Here is a 27,764-nt window from a genome sequence, read left to right as displayed (position 1 = left end):
GCCATTCCGTACAAACCACGCACGTGTAATAGGGTAATCAATTTGTGTACAGCGTGCGTTTCATCTTTTATTGTGCATCAAGTTTGCTTGAAGATAAGTTCGTTATCACGCTAGCGCTCGTGGAACACGGAAAATGTAGTGTGTCTGTGTCCCACATACCACTCGGCCTTCGGCCTCGTGGTATGTGGGACACAGGCCTCGTGGTATGTGGGACCATGGAGGAATAAGAACTTCTTATTCCTCCATGGTGGGACACAGATGCACTACATTATTCCGTGTTCCACACGCGCTCGCGGGATAACTTATAGTAGAACAATCGAAAACTCGTCATAGTCATAGTTCGTTCGTGTAACTCGTTCCTGGAGGTATCACACAGGAATGTCAATTCTCAGCCAAGGTCGATCAAGCCAGCAGGTCCCTTGGGAGGGCTGAAACTGTGAGGACAGTTTACAAAAGGCCTCCTGTTTTGAAAAGACAGTGTATCTGGCACAATACAAAGATTGTCTTTGGTTTTCACTGTTTAAGATCATATGAACCCATCCCTATGCCCCACTTATCATGATTATTGTATAGATGAGACCAGTTCTCAGTTCCCCTTGACTTAACTGATCCGACCTATTTACTGGCTGTGAGCTTTAACATGTTTGTTAGCTTCTCAGTTCTGAAATTTATCCAGAGCTTACTTAAATTGACCAACCGTCTCTACAGAATATATTTTAGGTCTTGCTGTTCTTACTGACAAACATTTACAGGTAAAATGTCAGGGTCTGCATTTGCATACATAATTGAACTTCAGGGGTTGAGTGAGATACTAACCCCTCTCTCTCCTTGGCATTTTCTCGATCTCAGGGGTATGTGGGACAGTTGTCCAAATAAATAAACCTCCAAGAATGTCCCAAGCCCTGGTTGTTTACGGAGGAAACCCTAGTAATCAGATAAGTCCTGATTGAGCGAACGCAGCTCAGCGCTGGATGAAAAGGTTTCCCATGTGCAGTTGTTCGGTTTGGGGGTCGGTACATTCATGACCCTTAACACATGTCTGTGCCAGCTCTGGGTGACGATACAATGTTGTACATGCCAATAGTTGCACAATTGGTAGCATAGTAATGCGGATGCATACATGTTGGGAGCACCTTTCTTCTTGATTGCCCTAGGTAATGTACAAAACTTCTGATCATTGAACGTATGTGTGTGGCGTAAAATCCCTCATTGTTCAGCGTGTGTTTTTGATTTGTCATGGCAGTCATAGGATGGAAAGTTAACATACTTCAGTATTTTCTGATAGCACAGTGTTGAGTATTAGCAGAATCATAGTCGGAAAACTAGTAAAACAACTTTAGACATTGTACCTATGTAGGTAGTTCTGACGTCCGTGATAAATGTGCTGTATTTTATCTCGTAAGTTTGTTTAGAGTGTGGTACATGTACGTTTGGATGAGCTTGGTCGTGACAAAAGAAGTACGTTGACATTTCCAGCGGGCCTTGTCAAGTTTGGTCGTTATATTTGATGAATGGTTTCTCTGGTTCAGTGCTCAGTGATTGTCAAAGAACATTTTGCTAGTTCAGTTTCGTTTGGTTATGTTGTTTACTTAAAAATCGCACTGCTCAGTGAGACTGTACTGAATGGCTGCATGATCTGAATTGTGCAAGCCTTTTGGGGCTTTGGAAAAAAACTGAGTTTTCATCGTGATAAGTATGATATAAATGTGTAGAACTTCATCATGTCTGGTTGAACTAGTTATTTATATAAAAGACTAGGACCACTGTGGATTGAAATTCTACTTAATGTCTTTGGAGAATTAAAGGTAATATACAACATTTGCTTTTGCTATAATTTTCAGAAATGGATGGATTGGTGGTTAGTATTTTATAGCAAATATTGTTACACTTACCTGTTTAAAGTTCTGTGTTCATGGATGCTGAAAAAAAATTGCTGTTCTTGTAGTGTGGTTCCCCGACCCTACCTCAGACGAAACGGAACAATTTATAGACATCGGGGAATTGTCAGGTCAGGGAACCAGACGTGCTGGCTTGCAAATTTGGTAAATTGGGGGCAGTATTTGAAAAAAAAACCCGTCATTTTTTTCCCCAATGACAGTCGGCCGACCATCGTTGGAAATGGATACAAAATTCCACTTTTATTGAAAATGACAGCACACCAGGTGCCATGATTTCACAGGATGCTTGTGACTATCATTCACTTACAGTCAAGTAAGGTATTTCAAAACAATTTAGCAGTTTTGATGTTTGCAGATGTTGTATATTCCTTAGATTGGATCAAATTATTATAGTACGGTATTAAACCCTCTCTTTCCAAGATCCTTCAAAGTCCAAATTCTACCACGATTTGGAGGATTTTGTGGGATGCATGTGGTTTATAATGGGACTTGATGACTTTTGAAAGTTGCAATACAAAGAAAGTGTCATTGCATAGTGGTTTGTTTTGGATCATCATCATTCAGGAAACTTAGTGATACTCACAGCAAAAATACTTTAGTAAATTAGTAAATTTATTGTAACTTTTCTGTCATTTTTTTTGTCTATAGTTTCACAGTCGATGGCACTGTGACTGCATCATAACTATGCACTGAAACATTTGTCCCAGGTTTTTTTGAAGAGTCAAATTTGATTTGTAACAAGCAAGTGTGTAACAACCAATTGGGATGTATGCAACATTGTGATTGGAGGGTTTCCCTGGGGTCAACCTGGAGGTCAACGCTCAGGTACCGGTAGGTCAAAGTCTGCCAACTTGAGAACTACGTAGGCCAATGACATAGTCTAAAGTGGTCTGATTGTCAACCCAGACTTTATAGGCCCTTCGATTTTTTTGATTTGTACAATTCAGGTCAATCCAGTCAGTCAGCAGTTTGTAGCAGTCTTATTCATTTTCACTTCTTGTTAAAATTGTGCCAAAGTGTAATTTTATTCAGGTCTGTGGTGTGGAGGAACTACATTATATTTGTGTTTTGTCAATATTTTCAAATTAAGGTTTGTTTTTCTTTCCTCTCCATTTTCTGAAGCCTTCAAGTGCTTTTGCAGATTATCCTGGAGATTTCTGTTAAGAAAAAGATTGTTAAAAATAATAACCTTCAAATTTCAATAGCTTGGTATTATAAGGATGCCCATTATAGGTGCTTCATTTGGTGTCATAGTGCCGGACGTCTTGAGCAGAGTGCTCCAGATCAATTTCATTATAATTTCAGGATTGATCAATTTTTTCTTTTGGTGTTTCCCAAGGTATCATCACTTGTAGACCCTCCCACTGCTAGTTTCAGAGTTCCTGTCGACACTCACAAGCTACAACTCACAAGGTCAGAGTATTTGCACAGGCATCAGCCTCAGTGATCAACACAGAAAAACTCACACACCACAGTCTAAAGATGGAGGTGGAATCGGGACGGGATGAGTACACACTGCAGCCGTACGAGCACCGCAGGATGAGGAGAGTCCTGGCCTGGGTCAGGCAGAACCTTCTCCTTCTCTTCACCTTAGTAGGAGTCATCATGGGCATCGTACTGGGCCTGGTCCTGCGTCTAGCCGAACCCTCTGAGGATGCCATACTACTGATTGGTTTCCCCGGAGATATCTTGATGAGGCTTCTAAAGATGCTCATCCTGCCGCTAATTGTGGCCAGTCTCATCTCAGGTTAGTCCAACTCTCCCCCCCCCCCCGAATTATTTCCTTTCCCCGCCCACTTTTGGACACTGAGACGCATGCACTGTGCCCATCAACTTTCAAAAACATTTGGTTAGCATCGTTCCCATCTTATATTTCCTTCTCCAGTATTGTAGTTGAGGTACTTCACAAGTCCATCACAAGTCAATCACAAGTCAATCACAAATCATCACAAGTCATCACAAGCCATAACAAGTATCACAAGTCAATTACAACTCATCACAAGTCAATCACAAATCCCCACAAGTCAATCACAAGTCACCATGTCAATCACAAGTCATCATGAGTCATCACAAGTCATCACAAATAGATCACATGTCATCACAAATCATCACAAGTCGTCACAAGTCATCACAAGTAAATCACAAGTCCATCACAAGTCCATCACAAGTCATCACAAGATATCACAAGTCATCACAAGTCATCACAAGTCGTCACAAGTCATCACAAGTCATCACAAATCATCACAAGTCATCACAAGTCCATCACAAGTCATCACAAGTTGTCACAAGTTGTCACAAGTCATCACAAGTCATCACAAGTCATCACAAGTCATCACAAGTCATAACAAGTCATCACAAGTCCTAAGTCCATCACAAATCCTAACAAGTCAATCACAAGTCCATCACAAGTCATCCATTCCCAATTCAAGTCACAAGCTATGCAAAGGAACCTTTTCCAAAATGTGCAACCAACTTTTCCTGCTTTAGCATCTGTTGCATTTGTTATTCCCTTTGGTAGGTCTTACCGGCTTGGACACAAAGGAAAGTGGGAAGCTTGGTCTTCGTGCTCTGGTCTACTACTCAGTGACGACGTGCATCGCTGTCATCATTGGAATCATCTTGGTGCTGAGTATACATCCTGGAAAGGCCGAGACCAAGGCTTCACTGGGACAGTTTGGGAAAAAGCAGGACATGACCACAATGGATGCCATTTTAGATCTACTCAGGTCAGTGAAATAAACAAAAAAATCAACATTTTGCTCTCCGAAACATTGAGTTTCTACCGGTTCTTTTCAGAACCGCACTCACAAAAAGAGATTTCTTGTCACACGGTTCAACTGCAAACTTACAATTTTTGTTGGCTGACTTTACTTTACAAACCTTCAAGTCAAAACTTCCTACATTGAGAGTTATAAACAATTTTGGTAATTTGTTTTACCCTTATAGGAACCTTGAAAGTAAGGCTGTCTAGATATATCTCTCTGCAAAACACAATTCATTTAGAAGTATTGATAGTGGAACTTGCCGGCGAACAAGTAAGCAGGAAGACGTGGGTTGAAGTCTAACCCTGAGCAAGTTTGTGAATTTTATTCCAAAGCCGACTCATTTGACTAACCTATCTTGTGGTCTTGAAATTGAAATTGCAACGTGACTCGTGATGTGGTTACAACTCTAGTTACTCCGTTTCCTGTTTTTCTTTTGCCCTCAGAAACATGATGCCTGTCAACCTGGTGCAAGCATGCTTCGAACAAGTCAGTAAATAACCTGTTATGTACTGGTAATTTAAAGGGAAATTACAACATTTGCAAACATCAAAAAATAAAACTACCAAATCATTTTGAAATACCTTGCTGGCTGTTAGTGAATGACAGTGTAAAGCATCCTGTAAAATCATGGCACCTGGTATACTGTCATTTTCAAGAAAAGTGGTATTTTTGTATCAATTTCCAACGCTGATCGGCCGATCAGCGTTGGAAAAAACTGGCTTTTTTTCAAATACTGGCCCCTATTGGCCATCGCACTTGTTTGCAATCGATTACACACCTATGAACGGGTACAAGCCAGCTAGACTGGTCCCCTGACCTTACATTTCCCCAATATATGTAAACTGCTCTGTTTCTTCTTAAATGGAGTCAGGGAACCAGACTACAGGAAAATGATTGTTTTTCTTGGTTTTTATAGCATTTTTGAACCCAAAACCTCAAAAAAGTCAGTGTAACTATATTTGCTATATATTGCCAACCCCCCAATTCCATCCATTTCTGAAAATTACAGCAAAAGCAAATGATGTATATTCCCTTTAAAGAAATTTGTGAGTTTGAGGCCATGCAAAAATGGACTAAGATAAGAATCCAAATCCTGGCCACATGGCACAAATGGGCTTATGGCTTCTCACAAGATCCCCCAGAACAAAAACATTGACAAGTTGGCAAACCAAAGATTATACGGCTTATGATTTTTTTTCAGTTTGTGGGATATTTGTTTCGTAATCCAAAAGCAGTGAGTTTGATTTGTGGTTTTATTCAATTTTTGATTGAGTCACAAATTTACAAATACAGAGCCGTTAAATGTGAAGCAGCATTTACTAAGTCAAATGAACAATTCTACCTGTTTGTGTTCACAGTCAACAACAATGTATGTGATGGAGGAGCAGTTCGAAAACATTTTAGTCAACAAGACCATGAACGACACCATGGCTTCTCTGAATGACACCATGGGTCTGATGAACGACACCGGCGACACGGTCACCACGGATCCCATGAACACCATGGAAATGATGATCACCGATAACCCCGTCACCTCTGCCAAGTATGAGACTATCAGCCTGGGGTTTAAGAAGGTGCGCAAGATTGGCTACAAGGACGGAATGAATGTACTGGGTAAGAGCCAAGCTTCTTGTGTCTGAACTATGGACCAATCTGGGCTGGCTGTCAAGTCTATCACAGTGGCCCCCATCAATGGCGCAAGCATTGTGCTAGCTATTGTTCAGATAATCCATCACGGGGCAGTTGCTGTGTACAAAAGCGTGTTCAGTAGATTCTTCACCAAACGGGGATCGTGAGTGTACATGCAGTGATCAGGTGCCGGGATTCATTTATAGAGGGCGGCATCTACAATCCTGGCCAAAGCTCCCTGGGCCACCCTCCCCTGGCCCCCAGTCACTGTTGTCTCTCATTGCGCAGTCTGTGGTGCAGGCTAACATTGACCAGGGGACCAGGGACCGGGGTAGGGTATGGTTGTTGTCACGTGTCCCAACCATTTTGGCCGGGATAGTAGCCTAACAAGAAGGAGGGTATGGAGACTGTGCACAAGTTTGAAAGATTCTTGAATGTCATTACTGTCCAGCAACCATGGGCAGTAACACTACTGGCTTGTGCACATTGACCTGCTTTAGTCAACTTCTTTGTTCAACTTTGAAATTAAATTTGATTTGGTTTACAATATTTTGTCCTTGTCAAGGCATTGTTACATTCTGCATTGCGTTTGGCTTGCTCCTGAGCCGTATGGGAGAGAAAGGACGTGTCATGGTCGACTTCTTTGACATCTTGGCTGAACTTACCATGACGCTGGTCAACCTTATCATGTGGTAAGCTTACTGAAACCCCCCCCCCCCCCACCGTCCCCTTTCCGACTCTTCTGAAAATAGTTCTGTCAGGCCCCAAAGAGATTTAGGTGATGGAAGCTTGGCTCTTTGAGTATTTGACACCTCCCACTCTCCCAAAGATTCAATTCCAGACACATTGAAGCATATTTCATGTGGAAAAATGAACCCTTTAGTCACTATAGTGTCCAAAACCACCCTGCCCATTATACTTTCTGTAGCGCACAAAACCACCCTGCCTATTACTCACTGTAGCGCCCGAAACCGCCGTGCGTATCTTCTCAAATACACTCACAAAAGTTTTGTTGTAGTCGGAAGGAGTCCCTGTAAACTTTCTCTTATTACTGACCTCATGATGCGACCTTCTAAACCTCTTATTGTTTTCTTGCATCAGCCTTTTCTCTGTATTTTTTTACATTGCGTTACCTGGGGTATGCCCAACAGTTTAAAACTGGTTTCCAGTTTAAAACTAGTTTCCATTGGGGGCCTGCTAAGACTCATACCAGGGGTTCTAGTCACGAATGGTCTTCAGTGGGATAAAGAGTGATAACATACAGTTAACTCCGGCTAAGTTGGCACTCTCGGGACCCGAGAATTTGTGACGACTTACGCGAATGCCGACATCTGCCGTAAGTCGTCATTTTGCCAACTTACATGAATGGCCTTTTTGCAACTTGAGCGAAATGGCGACTTATAAAAGCCGACTTAGAAATAAAAAATTCAGTGGAAATGCATTACAGACAATCAGGATTTAGTCAGACGGCCGACTTGAGCGATTTGACGAGCTGTACGATGTCGGCTTGGCCGGAGTTTACTGTATTTGTTACATTTCTTTCTCTCCTCCCCAACCCCATCCCAATTCCCTAGGTATTCTCCCATCGGCATCATGAGTCTGATCTGTGCCAAGATCCTGAGCATGAAGAGACCCGAGTTAGTCTTCGTCCAGCTGGGCATGTACATGGTGACGGTCATCGTTGGTCTCATCATCCACTTCGGATGTCTCATGGGTATCTACTTTGCCATCACTCGCAAGAATCCATTTTTGTTCTTCAAGAACATGCTGCAGGCCTGGCTCATGGCAATCGCCACTTCCTCCAGGTCAGACAACTTTGAGTTGCATTTTCAGGAAAATTTACAAAACGTGTCTTACGTTCGCATGGGGTTTTACCATTATTTTTATGCTGTGATACTTTTTCCTCGGCTATATCTTTTGCATACCTACATTGAAACTAATAAGGCACACACACCCTCAGATCCCACAATTTGAAAATACAAAGCAGTTCACCAAAAAAGTTTGGTACTGATGAAATTGAGTGCCTTCTTGATTTCAGTGCTGCTACCCTTCCCGTCACCTTCCGTTGTCTGGAAGAGAATAACAAGATTGACCGACGAGTGACGCGCTTCGTGGTACCCATCGGCGCTACAGTCAACATGGATGGCACGGCATTGTATGAAGCAGTGGCAGTTATCTTCATTGCCCAAATGAATGGAATCCCTCTCAGTGTTGGACAAGTCATCACTATCAGGTACTATCACTAACAACTCCCAAATCTCTCCACAAATTGTGTTGACTCCGTAAACAAATACGCCCTCGATGGTTACAAAGAGAGAGTTGGGGAAGACACACTGGAACGGACGTTTGAATGCATTACCCGACTTGTTTGACGCTCAAGCGAAGACGCATCTGGTTTGTGCACAATTGTGTCTTGTAGAACGGCCTGGTCCAATGGTTACGCTGTTCGAATCGTGTGCCGTGGTACATTAGGTTTGAACCCTGATGGGGAACATTGCGCTTGTGTTCTTGGGCAAGACACCTTACTACAATTACCTCTCTCCACCCAGGAGTATAAATGGGTACCCATGAAGGTAGAGAACAGAATGCGCTGATCTCAAGCTGCTGCAGAAAACTGGTCTCATGGCATGATGAACGGGGGTAACAATTGTATTATTTTGGGCCAAACTCCGGCGAACCAGTATGCGCACCTGGTTTGCCCAACTGTAGCTTGGAGTTCATACCCAATATTAGATGAATTGGAATGGTAGAGCTGGCTCCATAAACGTTTATTTTAACCAGGGTAAGAACTGTTCTTTGGGGAGCCTGGATAGAAATGTGGATTGTTAAGTTGAGGCTCATGTCTGTTTCACTCCTTTATTTGATAGCTTGACCGCCACACTTGCAAGCATTGGAGCTGCTAGTATCCCCAGCGCTGGTGTAGTCACAATGCTGTTGGTTCTGACTGCCGCTGGCTTGCCAACTAATGATGTCAGCATCATTCTCTTAGTGGACTGGTTCTTGTAAGTAGTCAGATCAAAACCCATCTTCCTTCTCCTCAACATTCTCCTGATGATGATCAGAGCAAACCGACCAAAACCTGCAATGTAAGAAAGGGAGAGTTGGGGAAGACCACTGGGAGAGACATCCGAATGCATTGCACACTACGCCTGACACTCACGCAAAGAATAAAATATGATGTGCATATAGCGAACCAGTACAAGTTGTTTCAACCACTTGTTTCAATCTTTGTTGATTACTTGTCCAATTCCAGGGATCGCCTGCGTACCTCTGTTAACGTCCTGGGCGACTCCTACGGGGCAGGCATCGTCTACCACCTCTCCAAGAAGGAACTGGAAGCCCAAGACGCGGCCTTGGCTGCCCAAGAAGCAGCAGAGTACGCCGACGCAAACCATCACAGCAAGATGGATACCTCCAATCGCAACTCTATGGAGGTCGTGGATCGGGAACAACACAAGAAGATGGACGGCGATACAGCGAGAGAGACCAACTTCTAAACAAGTTGTCCTCCAATGGACCGATTCATTAATATTCCCTACTTCCCCAACCCTTCTTTTTCCAACTTGTACACACACAAAAAACAATCATAAAAGTCTGTCTGTGGTTTTCTGGGCAAATGAAGAGATAAGGTAGTCTTGGCCATTTGTGAAAGCTTGGCTTGTCTCCAGCTGTGGCAATGCTTTTTAAAAGGCTCCATCTCAAAGTAGGTCCGTTGTTTCCCCTCGACAGGAACATCAAGTGGTACACTACGAAGCAGTTTCAATTTGTTCACCACCTAAAGCCTACACATGGTTCCAGAGCCATAAACAGATCCAAAGTTGCAGACGAAGTCAAGGTTTTAGAAATGGCCCTTGTAATAACCTGTATTCCATTGTCTTTGTATTGTGTGTTCCTTTTAGGGCATTTGTATGTCAATTTCTATGGCGGCCATTGTACATGTGCTAGATTATGGACCACTGTACCCGAGTTTGCAAGACCAGCGTTTCCTGCCTACAGCATGTGTCCAGTATACACAGAAATACCCAGATTTCTCCTTCATTCCAAATGTGGAGATATGGATTCTAATTTGGTAAAAAAGAAACGCACTCTGTACCCCACGTGTGGTGTAATTTGGTGTGCCATTCCCTTACTGGAAAGTTTGAATACATAACCTGTCTGAGTTGTATGTAAAAAAAAAACACCAAAAAACAAAACAGCGCAATTCAAAATGGAACCCCAACCTATCCCTAAGAAATTTGTGCTTGTGATTAAAAAAAGATAGACTTGATGTTTCCTTCCCTAATAAGTAAGACAGGGTGTGCTTGAATGTGTCGATGTTTTTGTATTCAAAACTTTTGTCACCTTTTCTAAGAAAAAAAATAACAATGCACCGCACCATTTTATTTCAATTTTGTCATTTTTTTTACCTGATTAGAACTGTTTTGTCAGATATGGAACTGTCTTCAAGTAGACGTAAAGTCGACCTTGATCATTGAAAAGTGTGCGTCCGTGAGTCAGAAATGTTCCTTTTAGTGTAAAATTGTATATTTAGGAATGATTGAGAGTTGGAGGATTGTCAACTATAGTTTTTCAAGAGTAGCTTTTGTTCTTAGTAGTATTTTCGTTTGGAATAATCATGTTAATCATCACAACTTTGTTTGTTTACATCATCTCTTGCTAACTTTGTAGTGTATTGCTGGTATACTAAGCTCATTTGTACCGAGCTCTTTTTGTACATTGGACTGTTTCGTATGATTTAGATATATAACTCTGATCAGTTAGTGAATTGTGATTAAGATTTAAAAGTAATGTTTACATTTTTAGTCTGGTTAAACGACCAATATCTAAACAAACTCATAGCAATAATGACGTGAATATAAAGAGTGTGGTGAAATGTCGAAAACCTGTAGATAGGTGTTGAATTTGTGGACATGAGAATTGTACTCCAAAAAAAAAAAAAAGTAACCAAGATCCAAACGTATTCTTCCGCAACCTTTGTGTACCAAAACTGATATTGTATTTGATATTGTAATTTACCAGTATAAATAAAATTGCAGTTTGTGTGGGTATATTTTGGCTCTAGAACCAATTGAGGACTCGTGCTAGGCCGTTGCATGTTCACAACCTGAATGATGGTTGCAATCACGGTCAACGTAACAAAACGTAGGAAGTGCGTATCTGAACAAACTTCAAAACGCACTACAGTTACAAAAAAAAAGAGTTGAAACGGTGGAAAGAGGTTACCTTTTTAGAGTCCGGTTTTTCATTTAGGTGCAAACAAGGCCTAGTGGGTGATTTGAGTGTGGAAAGTTTGTAATGCTATTGAACAATCCCAGCACGCTGTCAATTCTATCACGAAGGCCTCCTTCGATGGCAAAAGCGTTGTGCTAGCTATTGCTCAGATAGTCCGTCATGGGGCAGTAGTTTGTACCATAGCATGCACAATGGTTTCGCCATTAAAGGGGGCCTCGTGTGTGAACATTGACCGTGTGCCTGGATTCGTCTAGAGACACAATGCTCAAGTATGTTATTATACTTCATGGACCTACCTCAGTTATGGTCAAGACATTGTGGCGACTTTTATTAATAATAGTGTCCACATTGTCACAACATAACTTAGATATGTGTCCAATGTGCACTTAGATTTGCATAGAGGTGTGGATTAAACATGGATGATGAAAAGAAAGTTTTGAAATTGTTTTGGTGATATAGCACATGGTGCATATATTCTCTGTTTCAGTTTGGTGCGTTGGAAATACAGTATACTGAGAATTTAGAATGAGCCAATCAGATCACAGCTCTCTCACTCAAACACACAAAATACACCTCAAGACAGCTGTGAGGGTGGATCTAATTGGCTGTTTGTTTCCATAGTCGTTTTCTGTAAATATATAATATGTATCAACTGTTAATACTAAGTGCATATATATGACTATATTATAAAAAATAACAAAAATATGTATTATACTACTAACAAAGTTGCATGTGTATTTCATACGTATCAGGGTGTTCTAAACAAACAAAGTACAGAGTTGTCAGACCCTTCCTTTAGTTTTGAACATTTTTTGAAGTGAAAATGAGAAATTATCATGATTTTGTTTTATTTCACGGGTTTGCCATTTCATGGGTTTGCACTCGCTGGAAATCATGCACAGTTTTAAGAATTGTATTAACCCATTAGTCACTACTGCCCCAATACGCCCTCATTATTACTCCCCAAACCACCCCTCCATGGTTGTATGGATACATCAGAAGAATAAACACAATGTAATACAATGTAGTACAGTTGCTAATGGGTTACAATACTAATATCAAGATTCATTTAAGTGTGTAACACAAGGATTTGAGTTTGAATGAGTAAAACAAAAGGGCTGATCGTGAAATCAAAGCAATATTAGGTTTTAAATACAGTTTCTAAGCTGTTGGTGTGAAAATACTTCACTCTAAAATAGTTTTTAAAGTTTCCAAGCTTTAAGCGGGTTCATTCTCCTCTCAAAAGTGGACGCAAACGCCAAATCGTAACATCACAGCAAGTTTTTGCACTGCAAATTCATAAAAGTTGAGCACATTTCAACTCCGGCGAATTTCGCAGTGGACGTTTCATGAAATCAAATTCGCTTCCCGTTTGCGTTTGTGTGAAGTATGAACAGTAAGTGTTATTCTATTTAATTATTCCTCGACTGCAGTGTACTGAAGGAACATGTTGAGAGTAGTAACTCATGTCAGAAACTTCCTGAGTAAGCAACAGTATTAAGTAGTTTAATTTCATTTACAAATTTAATGAGGAGACAAGGGAAGATAGTTGTTTGCTTGAACATAAATGTTTGCTTTTCCAAATATTTTAGAATGTTACTCCTTTTTACCTTGGCAACTGGTACTGTGTAGCTCTGTGTTTCTTATTTGATGTGTTTATTATTAGAATCTTATTAACTCATGGCACTGTGATAACTCGGCCAGTGGTCATGTACCAGATCATGAGTTTTTGTTTTAAAGTGTTGAAAGGACTGTTACATGAACCTGATAATTACACTTAGAAGTCTTCAGTTCTTGTTACTTTTTTTTTTCTTCAAAAGTGTACATTTTCCTTTCAGTGACATAATTTGCTGAGAAACTCTGATTTTTAGAAACCATGGAAATGAAATACACATGTTCCAATTATATTTCTGTACAAGTTCTCATGTTTGATTTTTCCCTAATCCATAACTCACTTCGGTAAAATGTATTTTTTTGAGAAGTTATTTTAAAATATTTTTTTGCACAATTTTCTTTTAGTCTCGGAAATAATCCACGACCTGAAATGTTCAAAAAAGAAATTTCTTGTTTACAGTTTTCAAAGTGACATAAAAAAGCACCTTAAATATAACATTTTTTGTCTGCACTTTAAAATGTATATTTATATTACAATACATCCATTGTAAAAAAAAAATAATAATAGTAGCTTACCTCTTTGAAAATGTATTTTTTCTTTTAGTATTATTATTAGTTTTATTTTTTTAATGCTAATTATCAATACTTATTTTGGACGGATACCATTTATAGTCTTAGTACATTTATTTACCTCTTAAAAAATTCCTTGCTTGGATCTTGACATAGACTCATGTTTACCATGAATATTTTGTTCACGGACTAGTATTAAAGAAATTTTTGCTCATGGGCGAGTTTATTGAAAGATACAGATAAATCCAGCTGCCATGTTACGTCCCTACTGTGACATCGGTCCTTACTATAGTTGGGACGATCCCAACTATAGTCGGGGCAGTCCCGAGTGTAGTTGAGACAACCTTGACAATAAGTTGGGACCGTCCCAACTGTAGTTGGGACGATGCTATAGTTGGGGTGCAAGACACAATTAGAAGCTTTTATTGTGATGGCATCACACTCATCCTTATTGTGCAAGTGTACACCAACATTTCTTTAACCAATAGCATACTCAGGGGATGTAAAGATGCACCAACAACATCAATTTTAGAATGTGTACGACCTGAACGCTAGCATGATACTACTTCATTAACAGTGTCTTGATGTGGTCGCTGGATCCATCTGTAGAATTGCACTGTGTCAGTGTGGTTCATATTCATATGATTGTCAAGAGTAGCCTGAGATTTTGTTAGATTTTTTTAAAATGAGATCAAACAGGGTGCTTGTTCAACACCTGCTGCAGACTGGCATTCCAGGGTCGCGCTGAACTAAATTATTCCAAAGATTGAAATAGAGTTCAACGTTTGAAACAATTACAAGCCTCTTGCGAAAGATCAACTGTTCCAATCATTGAGAATATCTCTGAGTTTAGTCAATGGAAAATTAGAACATAAAGTTAATCTGTCTGACACCAATTCTATATTGGTTGACTTGAGATGCTCTAAATACTTTCTTGTTCAGCGAGACTCTGGAGCGTCATTCGTAACGGTCGTAATTGCAGCCCACCATCCCTTAGAGTTACCTCCACCTGTTAATACATATTGTGGCATACATTGATTGCTGTACATTGTGCTTTGTGTATCATATTACTATATAATCACTGTCGATATATTAACTAATAATACACTACCACCATAACTGTTCTTGTACCATTCCTGAGTAACAATAAAAAAAACATATAATTGTATACGATAATTATTGTTGTTATGCCCGAGTGTGACATTTGATGGACTTATATATTGGAAAATAAACATACAGCCTGGGTGGAAAGGTTTGTTTCAACCAATTTAAATCTCAATTTTCCCAAGTTTTGTTCAACTTTTATTATTGTTTACTCGGTAAGTATTCTTATCGCAAATCCAATACTGTTGTTTGATAAAAATAGATTTTACAAATCTAATATTTTAACTGTATAAAGGGCTATCATTTACAACATGTGGAAATCAGTTCTAGCTATGCAATCATGGAATCGTCCAAAATTTCCATTTTAAAATGTATTCTTGGCAGCTACAATTTTATTTTATGAAGGCAACTAGAGATGTGCTCTATCAATTATTTACAATCACTTTCACGACTTAGTAATGCATTTATTGGACAGAGTAGTTGACTTCAAATTAATTATTTTTTCCGACCATACACAAAACGGAGAACCACCTACATGGGGTTGGATAGCTCAGTTGGTAAGAGCACGGGAACGGCAATCCGGAGTTCGCAGGTTCAAACCCTCGCTAGTCAAAATCTTTGTTCACTTTGAAATCACATATAAAGAGAACTTGCTGAAATGCCTTCCTCTGCCTAAATTTCATCCACCACTGCAAGGTGTGAGCTATCCTCTTTAAAATGGCCTCCCAGACTGATGTCTTTCTTGATCTGCTTTTTGCCGATGTAGGTCTTGAGAGTCTTCCGTGCCTTATGCTCCCAGGCTTGTTCAGTTGTCTTGCTTGCCGGTGACACCTTGCTGGAGCGGGCATTCAGTGAGCGAGATAAGCTCCAGGATTCACGCTTCTTGCTCCACGAGTCACGCACCTGTTCACAGAGGACAAGGGTGAGTTTTAAAGGAATCTGATTGTTCAATTATCTAGGAATATGCTCACCACATTTGTATCAAATTTTGTGGAGGTTTAACACCCTCAAGGGGAAGAAAGAGCACCCATGATTCCAAACACTCTAATCCACACATACTGAAATTTGTATCCTGTAGTAAAGTTTTCAAGTTCGAAAGTGTAGTTTCAAAATGCTCTTATTTTAACCAGAATTAATTTCCTTGGCTGAAATTCGGACTTGATATCCCTTTTCTAAAACTCTTCCATTTGCAACAGATCAACCCACCTTGGAATTCCTAGTTTTTGAGTAAAATCCATATATCTATTTCGTGAAAACCTTGTGGAGACGTATTCATCTATAGAAATTGCCCCGTGTAGACGTATACAATCTTTTGTTCCCTATTGTGTGCATGTCTCCAGAGGGCATGGTGTATCAGATCAGAAATGCAGATGTCACTGTTTTGTCTTATTTGCAGAGTATTGAAGAGGAAGTTGGTGTCGCCTTACCTCCGTGCTAAAGGCGCAGTAGGCAAGAAAGAGACAGAACCCTTGGAAGGAGTTGAAGATGGCAAACAGGTAGTGGAATATGATGGTACTCTCTGTGACACACAGGAAGCCAAACACCCACGTACACCCCAGCAGAGGCAGGAGCATGACAGATGCCTTGGTGGATTTCCTGAAATTCAATTTAACAACTTAAATAATTATGCTATACTTATAGAAAACTTTGAAAACTTTCGCACAAGGTCTTTGATTAATGAAATGTGTCTTAACTTGAACTCGGTTGTTTTCTTCTGATTGGCAGATGGCGTATTTCTTTATAATTTCCCAGTGTCTGAATAATTACAACTGATTGTTTTTGGCCTTTAACATTGAATGTTTTCCCTCATCTTAAAATGAGTTTCTTACTTTGCATTGTCAATCTTGCTTCCTCCTTGGGCCTTGGTCAAAGTCACAATCAGTTTGGTGACCCTCACCAGAATGTAGCAGTTGATCTGAAAGATAAAACCAAGACTTATCAACTTACTGCTGACTGAAGACACTGACAAACCTACTGAGATGAGTGAGAGGTTTGAATGATCACTCCTTCCCTAGATGAAGTACCCTTCCCTCCTCCATTCCTGGTGACAACCAACAGGTCTCCGTTGTCGTAAGAAATAAATCAAAGGCCAAATCATAAAACATGGAATGTAACATTGTTTTCTTACCAAGATGACAATGATGACTGGCACAGCGAAAAACCAGATGGAGTGATCAGCAACACTCAGCCAGCATCTAGAAGCCCAACAAACCAAACTACATTCAGAATATTGTACTGTTATCCAGCACCCTGGACACTGACAACTGGGGAGACTACTGCCTTCAAATGACTTGGCTACGGCTAACTCTAACACACATGTCTATGGGAAGTGACTTCAGCTACTTCCATAGACACGTGTAATTACAAGCTGTAGCCAGATAATTTGGTTCCACCTTACTTTCTTACACAAAACTGATGCTGCATCCTTTGTTTCTTTTGCAGCTTGTCTGTCTACTTACATTCCATGCGTGCCCAATGACTCCCGCAGTATTGCAGTAGTAATGACGGTTAGTATCAGCGGAAACCCTGAAAATATACAGAGCATTCTAACAAGGTTAGTATTTCTTGTATTTGTAAGGTTTCTCCACGATATGTTTTTTAAGTACATGGACTTTGAGCAAGATTGTTTTGTTCTGTCTCAATTTGATCATTTTTTGGTATTAATTTCTTTTACAAGAGCTAAATGGATAGAAATTGCAGTGAACATTTTATATTACTGTACCTTATACATATTCATGATCAAGAGCCAAATTCTTACCGACCCATTCACCATGACCTGCCAGCTGCTAGTTTTGCTACTTACCAAGCGCGCATGTGAGGATTAACACGGGGTAAATGCGTATTAGTTTGTTTATTTATTTCTGGTAATGACACCAAGGATTCATCAAAAGCACCCTAGGCGCTGTAGCTCACAAGCCTGAAGAAACCTTCCACAGCGGTGGAAGGCGAGGAAAGTACCGCTACGCCAACCTGACTCCCCAAATGCACAGTCTTATATCTTACAACCTAACTGCGCCTCGGGAAACTAGTTTTTCAACTTCCAATACCTAGAGGAACTAATATCAACATATCCACCCTCACACCATGTTTAAATTTATATACATACAGATAGTTCAGGTTCTGCAAGAGGGACAAATTTTGCCAATTCAGTTGAGATTAAACTTACTTATCAACAATCAATCAAAACTGTAACTAAAACTGCAATCACTTTTGTTTTGAATACATACCCCATCCAGTCAGGATATACATCTTGAGTCGCTCAGCGTTAACAAAGACCACAACCACTTGGAAGTAGATTTGTACGCCCTCGATCAGCATCCAGCAAAATATGGCAGTGTTGAAGAAATAGAGGAGCATGGCCACTACAGCACATGTGACCTGCAAAAACCCAGGTGACACTTGAGACTGAGAAGTTTATAAAGTATTTTATAGAGAGTTTTAAGCTATAATTGTTCTATAATTATAATAATAATAATAAGGTTATATAATTGTACAAGTTCTTGAATTCTACAATTTTTTTTTTATTTTAAAGAGTTTTAGAGAGTGTCTTGGATAAGTTCAGTTTAGAGTTTTGTGGAAGTTTCATAGAGACTTTTGTAGATTTTTTTTGTGGAGAGTTTAAGCCAAACTTCCTAAAGATGACATTCATGAGAAAACTGACCGTTCCCTTTTCTGCGGAGTCCTCAAACAGGAAAGTGACTTGAGCCAGCATGATTGCGATGGCCAGGTTGAAATGAATCAGGGTTCGCTCCGATGTCATTCTAGGAGAAGAGCAAAAAGGAGGGAGCAAAAGGAGATAAAGTCAGTTTCATGAAGAATTTCAGGGGGTCTGTAGAAACTACATGGTTCTGTAAAGTTCTGTAGGGTTCTACAATGTTCTGTAGAGTTCTATAGATTTCTACAGTCTTCTATAAAGTTCTTTGGAGTTCCATAGAGTTTTATTTGGAGCTGAGTTTATGTCCAGTTTATTTTTCATTGGAATATGTTGTTTGGATATTTATGAACAATGTAGCACAGTTGGTACTCTTGTTTCACTGGTCTGTCTTTTTTGGTTTCTGCCAAAGTTTTGACTGCAGATGATATGAACACAAACTGAGACTGGGAGGGGCAAACTGTCAACTAGTCCAATTGCAAGATTGCCGAATAACATACCTCAGAAACAAGTAAGTAGAACAAGTCAGGAAGGTACCAATGATGGAGCAGACGCAGCCAATGAGAGAGATCACATCCAATGCACGTCTATCAGCTTCAGATATCTGAACAAAAATTCAAATAATGTTTTCTTAAAAGTAGATTTAAATATGTGATACTTCAATAATTTTTTGTCACCGTTTGCTTCGTCCTTCATGATTTTGTGTAAAAAAAAAAACACACAGATTCAGAAAATAACCAAAATTGATATGTACCTCAATATCTACAACTTGCACCAAGACAGCGAAGCTAGTCATGTGATCACAGCTGCACTCGACGTGGGAATCATTGTCTGAGGTCATGTGACAACCGTTATTGGACCATGCACCACCGGTGTCATTCCTGATGGAGGGGGAAATGATAAAAGGGATGTCAAAGATGAATGAAGATACATAACTGGTCACTATAACGACACACTCATTGTACATTACAGTATAAGATTGTGTAAAAACTTACAACATAGAGAAGTTCAAGAAGGAGCACGTCTTCACTGTGTTCTTACTTAGGCGTGACGACCATGTCTGCATACAATACAAACAAATGCGCAGATTTAGTAACATTCTTCTCATTAACCCTATAACTCCCTAACATGATTTACTAGGAACCATACCCATCCTGGCAAATTCCATCACCATATGGGAAACTGCACACTCGTTTTTCTGACCATGATTCTGGAGGTGTGCCAACCCAATGTAAAAGACTGTCAGTTTAGGGGTACTGTACCCATCCTGACAGATTCCAACAAAAAATGCTGTTGGGGTTTGATGGGTTGAGTTCTGTTAAGGTTAAATTATTTGCACCTGTGCTACATTGTATTACATTGTGTTTATTTTCCAAAGAATCCATGAAACCATAGGGTACTTTTGCTGCTTTGGGCAGTACAGGGAGTACAGTAATAGGCAGGGCAGTTTTGAGGCAGTACAGGAAATAATGGGTTAAATCAACCAATTTTCTTCCAAGAGTGAGTCACTACAGGAGTAATTTTGTAAAGAGAAAATAGAAATTTGATGTATGGTTGATCAAAAAGAAAAAGAGAAGAAGGCATGCTTGTTGCAACCTTGATCAGTTTGTTGGTTTTAGGCAAAGGATAATATTGCAATGTTGAATAAATCTAATAGTTACCATTGGATCAAGATGGAAGCCAAATTGGATAGCGTTTTCCACGGAGGTTTGTAGGGGTGGCACTAGCGTGACAGAGATAACCTTACTGCCGACAACAGAGCTTGAACCACTGTGTGGAGAATACACAAACATCAATCAATCCACTACTAAAACAGATTTCTGTAAGTCTTACAATACATACAATCCAAACGACTGTTTTCTGTAAATTTTGCAATGCATGAAATGCAAATCAAGGCAACAATCTAATTAATTCCAAATAATTCCGTCTGTAGTGTTAAACAACGTGTCAAAAGGGACAATACTTCCTTTTTTTTTACAGAAATAAGTACAAGAAAGCCCACAAAGCCAAATTAATGCTTAAACACTCAGCTTGACCACCCATTTTCACCTAGACTGGCGTTGCAAAGTCACGCTTGACAAAATCGTATAAGGCAGGGGCAATCCAAACAGTTGTTGTTTTCAGACATGCAAACTTAACATGTTACTTTGCCATTAACTAGAGTCTGCAGTCATTTTGAATTACCACAAAAGTCTTTTTTTATTTTAGGAGTTAGTCAAGTGGTAAATATGTTTACTTTATCATTTTGTTTGGGTATGGAATGACTCCTGAATGCAGTACCTTTCATCTTTCTTTGTTGTACTCTTCCGATTCCCAGTTTCATTATCAGATCTTTTGTTGTCTTGAAGTAGAGGGCCCAGTGAGTGGTAGAGTAGTGTGACAACAGCATTGGCGTCGTGGGTGTCAAACACGGCTTGTGGAATAGCAAAGGCAGCCTTGTCGTGATCCGAAGCATTCTTGGGGAAGGTGTACTCAGTAGATGCATTGGTAGGCTGTAGGAAGTCTATGACAGTCACTGCATTGAAAATCAACCAGATTTAATCTTAATGAAGTCAGAAATAGTACATCTGTCTTTATTTAATGCCTTCATTTGTACATTAACATGTGATAATGAACATTATCCCAAGAAACAGCTATAAGTCCAAAAAGGAACCCTGTTTACCATCCTAACGTTGCTGACATTCAACAGAAAGAAGAAAAATATGACATTTTTCAGTTGGACAAGTCAGGGTTTATTGTGAAAAAGGAATGGAAATATAAACACAATTAGGCTGTAGGATTTTTTTTTTGAGGGGGGAGGGTAGTCTCAAAGACCCAACTATTGAACCTTAGCTGCTATACTGAAATACAGTATTTTACACACTTATATCGATATAGGTTGGTGATTCAATGATTTAATGAGATTTGAGAGTTTCAGCAGGAGGGGTTGTGGTTCATACCAAGGTGCTTGCTAGCCAGTACAATGGACTCTGATGTCAAATTGCCAGCCCTCTTGGCAAGGTTGACTGCCATCAATTCAGCTGATTGGGTGATCTGTGCTACTACAGCTGATCCTACCTGGACGATAGAATAAAAGAGTCAATGTAAAAGACGTGCAGATACTGGCATACTGAACACTACTCAACTATCTAGTCCGATAGTATGGCTATGTATTTTTAATGCAAGCTATCGTTAATATTATTACAAAGACAAAAACATAAACCTTTTAATTACTGAAACAAATTTGGTGATGTCAGTTTCATCGAACAGTTTAGAAAATTATTTCTTGTGACTGACACTGTGAATTGTGCTGTACTGACCACAGTCCAGAGTAAGAAATCATTTCTTAACTTTCATAAAAATTGAGGAACTTGCATGTTGAGTGAAAGTTTTACCAGCTAAACTAGTTTCTACAGAATGTTCAATGTTATCATCAGAATACTTACAGATGACCATCTCTTTGAATTTGCAGGGCTCACCAAACTGTCCACCACATTCAGAGAGGCCTGTTGAGATAAAAGGTAATCAGAATTTCCTTAATGCCGATTCAAATTTTGATCCATTACACAAAAACTGAAACTTGAAAGTTACCCCCCCCCAAAAAAAAATGAAATAAACATTACTAAATTAAGTTACTGTTTAGTCATTCGCAGATTAATTCATGAAAACTTTTCACTGACAAGGAAAAAATCTTGACTCGTACAAAATCTTACCGCAACCACATCTGTAGCCTCCTCAACAGTGTAATCATCAAACGACTTGACAAGGAGACTAGCTAGCTCAATGTAGACCTCAGCTGATGCAAGTAATACACTGCTGTCATCTGAATCTGCTGTGGTGTAGTCTGCCAACGCAGCCGTTGAGTTGAACAACAGAGCTGCTGTGTGACTGTCAGTGTTGCCATCCAATCCAATTGTTGTATTCACCTAAATTTAAAAGCCAAAGCATATTATCAGAATGAGGCAAGCAAAAAACTTCTTATTAACCAAATACAATACTCAAATCCTATGATCAGGGCACACAATTCTCAAAACTCTCTTTTTAATAAAGATTAAATTTTCAGCTTTTGAAATCTGGACATTTTTAGCTTGAAAATATCATCTGTTATTACACCGACATTGTTCTCCAATATACCTGTTGCAATTAGTGCAATGTTATAAATATCAGTTATTCAAGAATGCACTTTCTTTTCCACTCAATTTTGCAAAACTTGCAGTGGCACACTTTCTGTGTGTGTGTGTTGTGTCTACTTTTATATGTCTTGTGTTTTAATTCTACTAAGACTATTCATTTTAGGCACCAACTTTACAGGAATGTGACAACTTGAAATCTTGCATTCAGCATACATGTACTTGAGACGCAAACTTACCAAATTCCACAAATTTGAAATAGTCTGACTAGCAGAGTCTTTAGATGTAGCCATCCGAATTGGAGTTACTGAGGACTGTTTTGGCTCATCTGGAGGACCACTTGTATGCCCAATGGTTGTAGTGTGTGTAGTCAATATACCTGGTTCTAGTTTATCAGTGTATGTAGGAGTTACTGCTTCCATTGTGAAGTCAAACGATGTTGGGGAGTTTGTTTCCAAATCAGAAGTGGTGAGTGTTGCAAGTTCAGGAGAAACTGCCATCAGATCAGGGGATGTTGATTCTGTTGCTGACGAAGAGGTTGTGTCAGGAGATGAGGTTTTAAAATCAGGATTGTCCACAACGACTGTTGTTGATGAATGTGTTGGAGGAATCGCTGTCTTGAGTGTTGATGCCCGAGGAGTTGATAAGGCATGAGTTGATACTTGCTTTACTCCTGAGTCCGTTGTGTGGACTATGAAAGTTGTTCCACTGATTGTGCTAACTTGAGTTGTGGATTGGGTTTGAGCTGTTGTGGATTTGTCGTGAGAATCAGTGGAAGTTGCTGAGGTTGAAATGCTTGGTGTTGATGGCTGGGTTGTTGATGGTCCACTGGTTGTGCTCTTGCTGTTGACTGCTGTGGATATTTTTGGGCTTGTGTGTGTATCTGCTAGTTCATTAGTACTTACTTCATTGGTTGTGGATGATGTAGTTGTTACAGTGATAGTAGTGGATAGTGCTTGGGTTGTTGTTTCAACTTCAGTTGATCCACTAATTGTTGATTTGTCATCAGCTTTAGCTGTTGCAGGATTGGTGGTTCTGATTATTGTGTGGCTTTCAGCAGTTGTTCCTTTGGTAACAGTTGTTGAGACATCTGAGTTGGTTTGGGTTGTAAGAATGTCTTTTGTGGTTGTAAGAATGTCTGGTGTGGTCGTAGGAATATCTGGTGTGGTTGTAAGAATGTCTGATGTTGTAAGAATGTCTGATGTGGTTGTAAGAATGTCTGGTGATGTAAGAATTTCTGGTGTTGTAAGAATGTCTGATGTGGTTGTGGGAATGTCTGGTGTGGTTGTAGGAATGTCTGATGTGGTTGTGAGAATGTCTGATGTGGTTGTAGGAATGTCTGATGTGGTTGTAGGAATGTCTGATGTGGTTGTAGGAATGTCTGATGTGGTTGTAGGAATGTCTGATGTGGTTGTAGGAATGTCTGATGTGGTTGTAGGAATGTCTGATGTGGTTGTGGGAATGTCTGATGTTTTTGTATTAATGTCTGGTGATGTAAGAATTTCTGGTGTTGTTAGAATGTCTGATGTGGTTGTAGGAATGTCTGGTGATGTAAGAATTTCTGGTGTTGTTAGAATGTCTGATGTGGTTGTAGGAATGTCTGATGTGGTTGTAGGAATGTCTGATGTGGTTGTAGGAATGTCTGGTGTGGTTGTAAGATTGTCTGATGTGGTTGTGAGAATGTCTGATATCGTTGCGATGGTTGTTGATTGGCCAGTGTCTGTCCACATATCTGGATAGTCTGAGATGTTAACTGTCACGTCAGAGTTGGCAAAGTCATCATCAGCGTAGATACTGCCTCGTTCGGTGACGTTCAAAACTCTATCCCAGAATGCGATTTCATCGTACACCGCATCACCACTGTATTGAAACAAAAGTAATGATTAGAATTCAATTAATGACTGTTGATAGTAGCACTATTGTCTGTTTTTGCAAAATAAACAAAAAAAATCAGTTTTGCTCTCACATTCATTGGAAATGTCACAGACTGAATTTGTTTACCCGGAACCAACATGGAAACCAGTGGAGGAATCCTGAAGTGTGGCAGTAGTAGCGGCTTCCTGTGGTATGGCGAAGACCTCACTTTGGAGATTTAAAGCAAACTGTTCGATATTGTTCAAATAAACTGCAATTTCTGTAAAGAAAAAGAAAAAAAAAGAACTAACTTTTCATCAAGTGCTGGAAAAAAAAATTGAATACCCATGCCCAATAAGCGTATCCCTAATCAACATATTGATAATTTGATGATTTCAAATTTAAAAATAACTTTACCCCTAACCACCTCCCCCCTCTAAACCCCTTTTGGCTGATAACTAGCTTTTACTACGGCAAACCATATGGGGATGTTTGAATCTGAGCAGTTCCACCCTCACCTCTTGACTGAAAGCTCATGATGACGTGCACCCATTGAATGACGGGAATATTAGCCAGAAGCTGAAGGTGTTTTGCGTACGTGGTCAGACCAAGTTTCACTTCAAAAACAACTTTGCCAGAAGTGTGGTACACGGCCAGGCCATAATCACCGTCTTTGGCACCTGTAGGAAGAGACAAATTGAACAACAGTCACTAATTGGGAAACAAGTCGAGTGAACAAAGCAAACAAAATTTGATTCAGTTCAGTCAGATTGGCTAGTCAGTGGTCTTCACGTCGGGCCAGTTTAGCCCATTCATTTGAGGTAGGGGATGATCCTAAAGGCCTACGATAGCTCTGCCCAGGCCGCCGAGGACAAGCCCGCTCGTAGAAAGAACAGCCGGCGGGCAGCCCCTCAGGACACCCCCTTCAGGTGCATCATGTGCGGCAAAGACTGTCACTCCCGTATTGGTCTTTATAGCCACAGCAGGCAATGCTCCAGCACAAGCTGATGATACAGCCTCTACCTTCCAGGCGCAGATCCATGATCTCACGAGGTCGAGAGATGCTGACGACAAGCTCTGCCCAACTCACAAGTGGCAGTCAGTCGATCAGTCAGTCGATCAGTCAGTCAGTCATTGAATCATTCAGTCAGTCAGACACCTCTGTTGCATAACCATTTAACATCTGCCATCCTAACAGTAGGTCGGCAATCTACCTGTGTCCATGTAGTACTCAGTGCTCAGGGTGGAGGGGGTTTCCAGAAGCTTGAACCAGAAGGCTAGCGTGAAACCATTGGTACACCTTGAAGAATTGCTGACACAAGTACCTGAAAAGTTGATACATGTATAAGAAAACAGTTACCTAGATTTTAACATTCGTTTCGGTCTTGGGTCGATCCAGAAATTTCCTTTTAGACTGTCAACGTTTTATGTTTACTTTCCATTGACTGGACCCTGAAACCATTAGTACACCTGGAAGAATTGCTGACACAAGTACCTGAAAAGGTGATACATGTATCAGAAAATAGTTACCTAGATTTTAACATTCGTTTTGGACGTAGGTCGATCCAGAAATTTCCTTTTAGACTGTCAACGTTTTGTGTTTACTTTCCATTGACTGGACCCTGTAGTTGTTCCAAACTACTGCAACAGTTAGTCTTTCGACAATTTGCATGTAGGCCTATAGTTGCTCCAAATTGTTTCGTATGGCAATTTTTTTTTTTTAAAGTAAGCACCTTAGAATGCTAGTCTGAAAAGGGCTCAGTAAGTTCTATTTCTTGCGTGAGTAAAAGTTAAAATTTTCTTGTCTTTTTTAATTGGCTTTGATTAAGGTTTTTAAAAACCTAAAGTTTAGCTTCAAATCGGACTTGATATTAATAAATCACAGTAATCCTAGCACATTATTCCTGTTCTAGGCCTTTCTGTGAGGTTTTGAGAGGATAACGATTGAGGTGATGCGTGTCTTTACTTGGGTAGTTTCCGAGGTTTAACGGTGAGTCCTTTCCAGCAAAAACCCGGATGGAGTTGCCTTTCTGCTCGTTGTAACAGTGGACTGCACCAGTGGAATACTTTGCAAAGACTACAAAGGGTTCAACAACATCGGCAGTCTGCAAAAAAAAGACAAAAAGAATGATAAGTGTTCTCAACAACAAGACCATATCATCATGAAGCTGCAAAAGTCAGACAATATCTAGTAGCATTTTATTTCGGGGTCGGAGCACTTGGCATGGAAATTCTTTTTCTCAAGATAGGCCACTGTTGTGAAGAATAATTGCAAAATGCTTTAAGGTGTGACACATTCGTTGTGACAGAGAGACATCACATTCTCTGTTTCTAATGAGGTGGCGAGAAAAAGGAAAATGCCCCCCCCCCCCCAAAAAAAAACACCCCCAAACATCCAGACATTCAAAAGTTTGTTTCATCAGGTATTATTAATATTTTTGTTTTTTGTTTTTATTATTATTATCATGATTATTTTTTTTGGCCCAAAATGATGTTTAAGCCATCAAGATTGAAGGCAATACATTTACATGATCAATAATTACACGTACATAATTACACTAACTTAAAATTACATCATTAAACTTACATAATTCTCTGTAATTGCAGAGTAGATATAGTCCAAGGTGAAATACAGTAAGGCATCAGCATACGTCTGGCCAACTACATGTATACAAAAATTATCATGATCATGAGAAAGCTAAATCAAATTTCTCTTTTTTGGAAACAAAAAATCAAGTGGACTTAAGTTTGAATGAGCCTTGTGACTTGTGTCTCTCAGTGACTTAAATTGGAAATCACTTTGTTCCTCAAACACCATGATAATTTGTTGTGATTGCAATAATTTCTTCCAAATGTACAATTTTCAGAAAATGTAAAATTGATATGCAGGTGTTTTTTTTCACCAAACAGTTCATACTTTCTTTGATAAATGCAGGTGGTGAAAAGGCAATATTCAATCAGTCATCTTTTGTGTGTCATTTCTTTGTTGCCTTGTAACTTGCAATAAAATCATGATGTCTACTTACCCTGTCTCATCCGACATCCGATATATTCCATAGTGGCATTTGTGTTAACTCCAAGGACCGATGTAAACTGGTCGTCATTATAATACAGTTGCAGAAATGTGTCTGTTGTGTTACTACTTGCATTCTGGATGTTACTGAACCCAGGTCTATACAAAATTAAAAAAAAATTAAAATAACACGTATTTTCTTAAACAAAAGTTCACAGGTTTGACAATACATTTCTTAAAAAAATACATTAGTTAATTTTTCAACTCTCAGCTTTAATTTTATTTTTCAAATATTCCTTATATTGCCCTTTTAATTTAAATCTG

The 27,764-nt window shown here is 39.6% G+C and overlaps 3 protein-coding genes across 6 annotated transcripts in view; 1 reads left to right on the top strand and 2 right to left on the bottom strand.

Moving 5' to 3' along the window:
• Window positions 1-12,629, top strand: part of LOC119722877 (excitatory amino acid transporter 2-like) — a 75,224-nt gene extending 62,595 nt beyond the window's left edge. For 3 of the 4 annotated variants that reach the window (XM_038193274.1, XM_038193273.1, XM_038193275.1), the window contains exons 4-12: window positions 3,238-3,645; window positions 4,417-4,624; window positions 5,107-5,149; window positions 6,022-6,277; window positions 6,858-6,984; window positions 7,867-8,097; window positions 8,331-8,525; window positions 9,160-9,294; window positions 9,546-9,789. In XM_038193274.1, coding sequence (XP_038049202.1) covers window positions 3,381-3,645; window positions 4,417-4,624; window positions 5,107-5,149; window positions 6,022-6,277; window positions 6,858-6,984; window positions 7,867-8,097; window positions 8,331-8,525; window positions 9,160-9,294; window positions 9,546-9,789 — 1,704 coding nt within the window. In that variant the 5' untranslated portion in view covers window positions 3,238-3,380. Of the gene's footprint in view, window positions 1-3,237; window positions 3,646-4,416; window positions 4,625-5,106; window positions 5,150-6,021; window positions 6,278-6,857; window positions 6,985-7,866; window positions 8,098-8,330; window positions 8,526-9,159; window positions 9,295-9,545 lie in introns of those variants that run through there. The other variant, XM_038193276.1, reaches the window with a different exon arrangement.
• A 2,015-nt stretch (window positions 12,630-14,644) lies between these two features.
• Window positions 14,645-21,944, bottom strand: LOC119722879 (adhesion G-protein coupled receptor D1-like). Its single transcript, XM_038193277.1, has 14 exons — window positions 21,890-21,944; window positions 21,404-21,521; window positions 20,745-20,979; window positions 20,126-20,234; window positions 19,460-19,524; window positions 19,219-19,345; window positions 18,965-19,068; window positions 18,474-18,573; window positions 18,040-18,190; window positions 17,272-17,338; window positions 16,941-17,007; window positions 16,642-16,727; window positions 16,240-16,408; window positions 14,645-15,715 (listed from the first exon to the last, which is right to left on the bottom strand). The coding sequence occupies exons 2-14, from the start codon at window positions 21,474-21,476 to the stop codon at window positions 15,485-15,487; spliced, it is 1,584 nt and encodes a 527-aa protein (XP_038049205.1). The 5' UTR covers window positions 21,477-21,521; window positions 21,890-21,944; the 3' UTR covers window positions 14,645-15,484.
• Window positions 21,481-27,484, bottom strand: LOC119723230 (cell wall protein DAN4-like). Its single transcript, XM_038193793.1, has 10 exons — window positions 27,454-27,484; window positions 27,015-27,088; window positions 26,394-26,532; window positions 25,642-25,752; window positions 24,946-25,107; window positions 24,575-24,707; window positions 22,813-24,433; window positions 22,147-22,369; window positions 21,890-21,949; window positions 21,481-21,521 (listed from the first exon to the last, which is right to left on the bottom strand). Exons 1-10 carry the CDS (start codon window positions 27,482-27,484, stop codon window positions 21,481-21,483), a joined length of 2,595 nt encoding a protein of 864 aa, XP_038049721.1.
• Window positions 27,485-27,764: the final 280 nt, after the last annotated feature.

The sequence above is a fragment of the Patiria miniata genome, unplaced genomic scaffold (assembly GCF_015706575.1).
Source record: "Patiria miniata isolate m_02_andy unplaced genomic scaffold, ASM1570657v1 HiC_scaffold_16, whole genome shotgun sequence".
NCBI lineage: Eukaryota > Metazoa > Echinodermata > Asteroidea > Valvatida > Asterinidae > Patiria > Patiria miniata.
The sequence above is the reverse complement of the archived record's forward strand: the minus strand, read 5'-3'. Positions and strand labels throughout refer to the sequence as shown.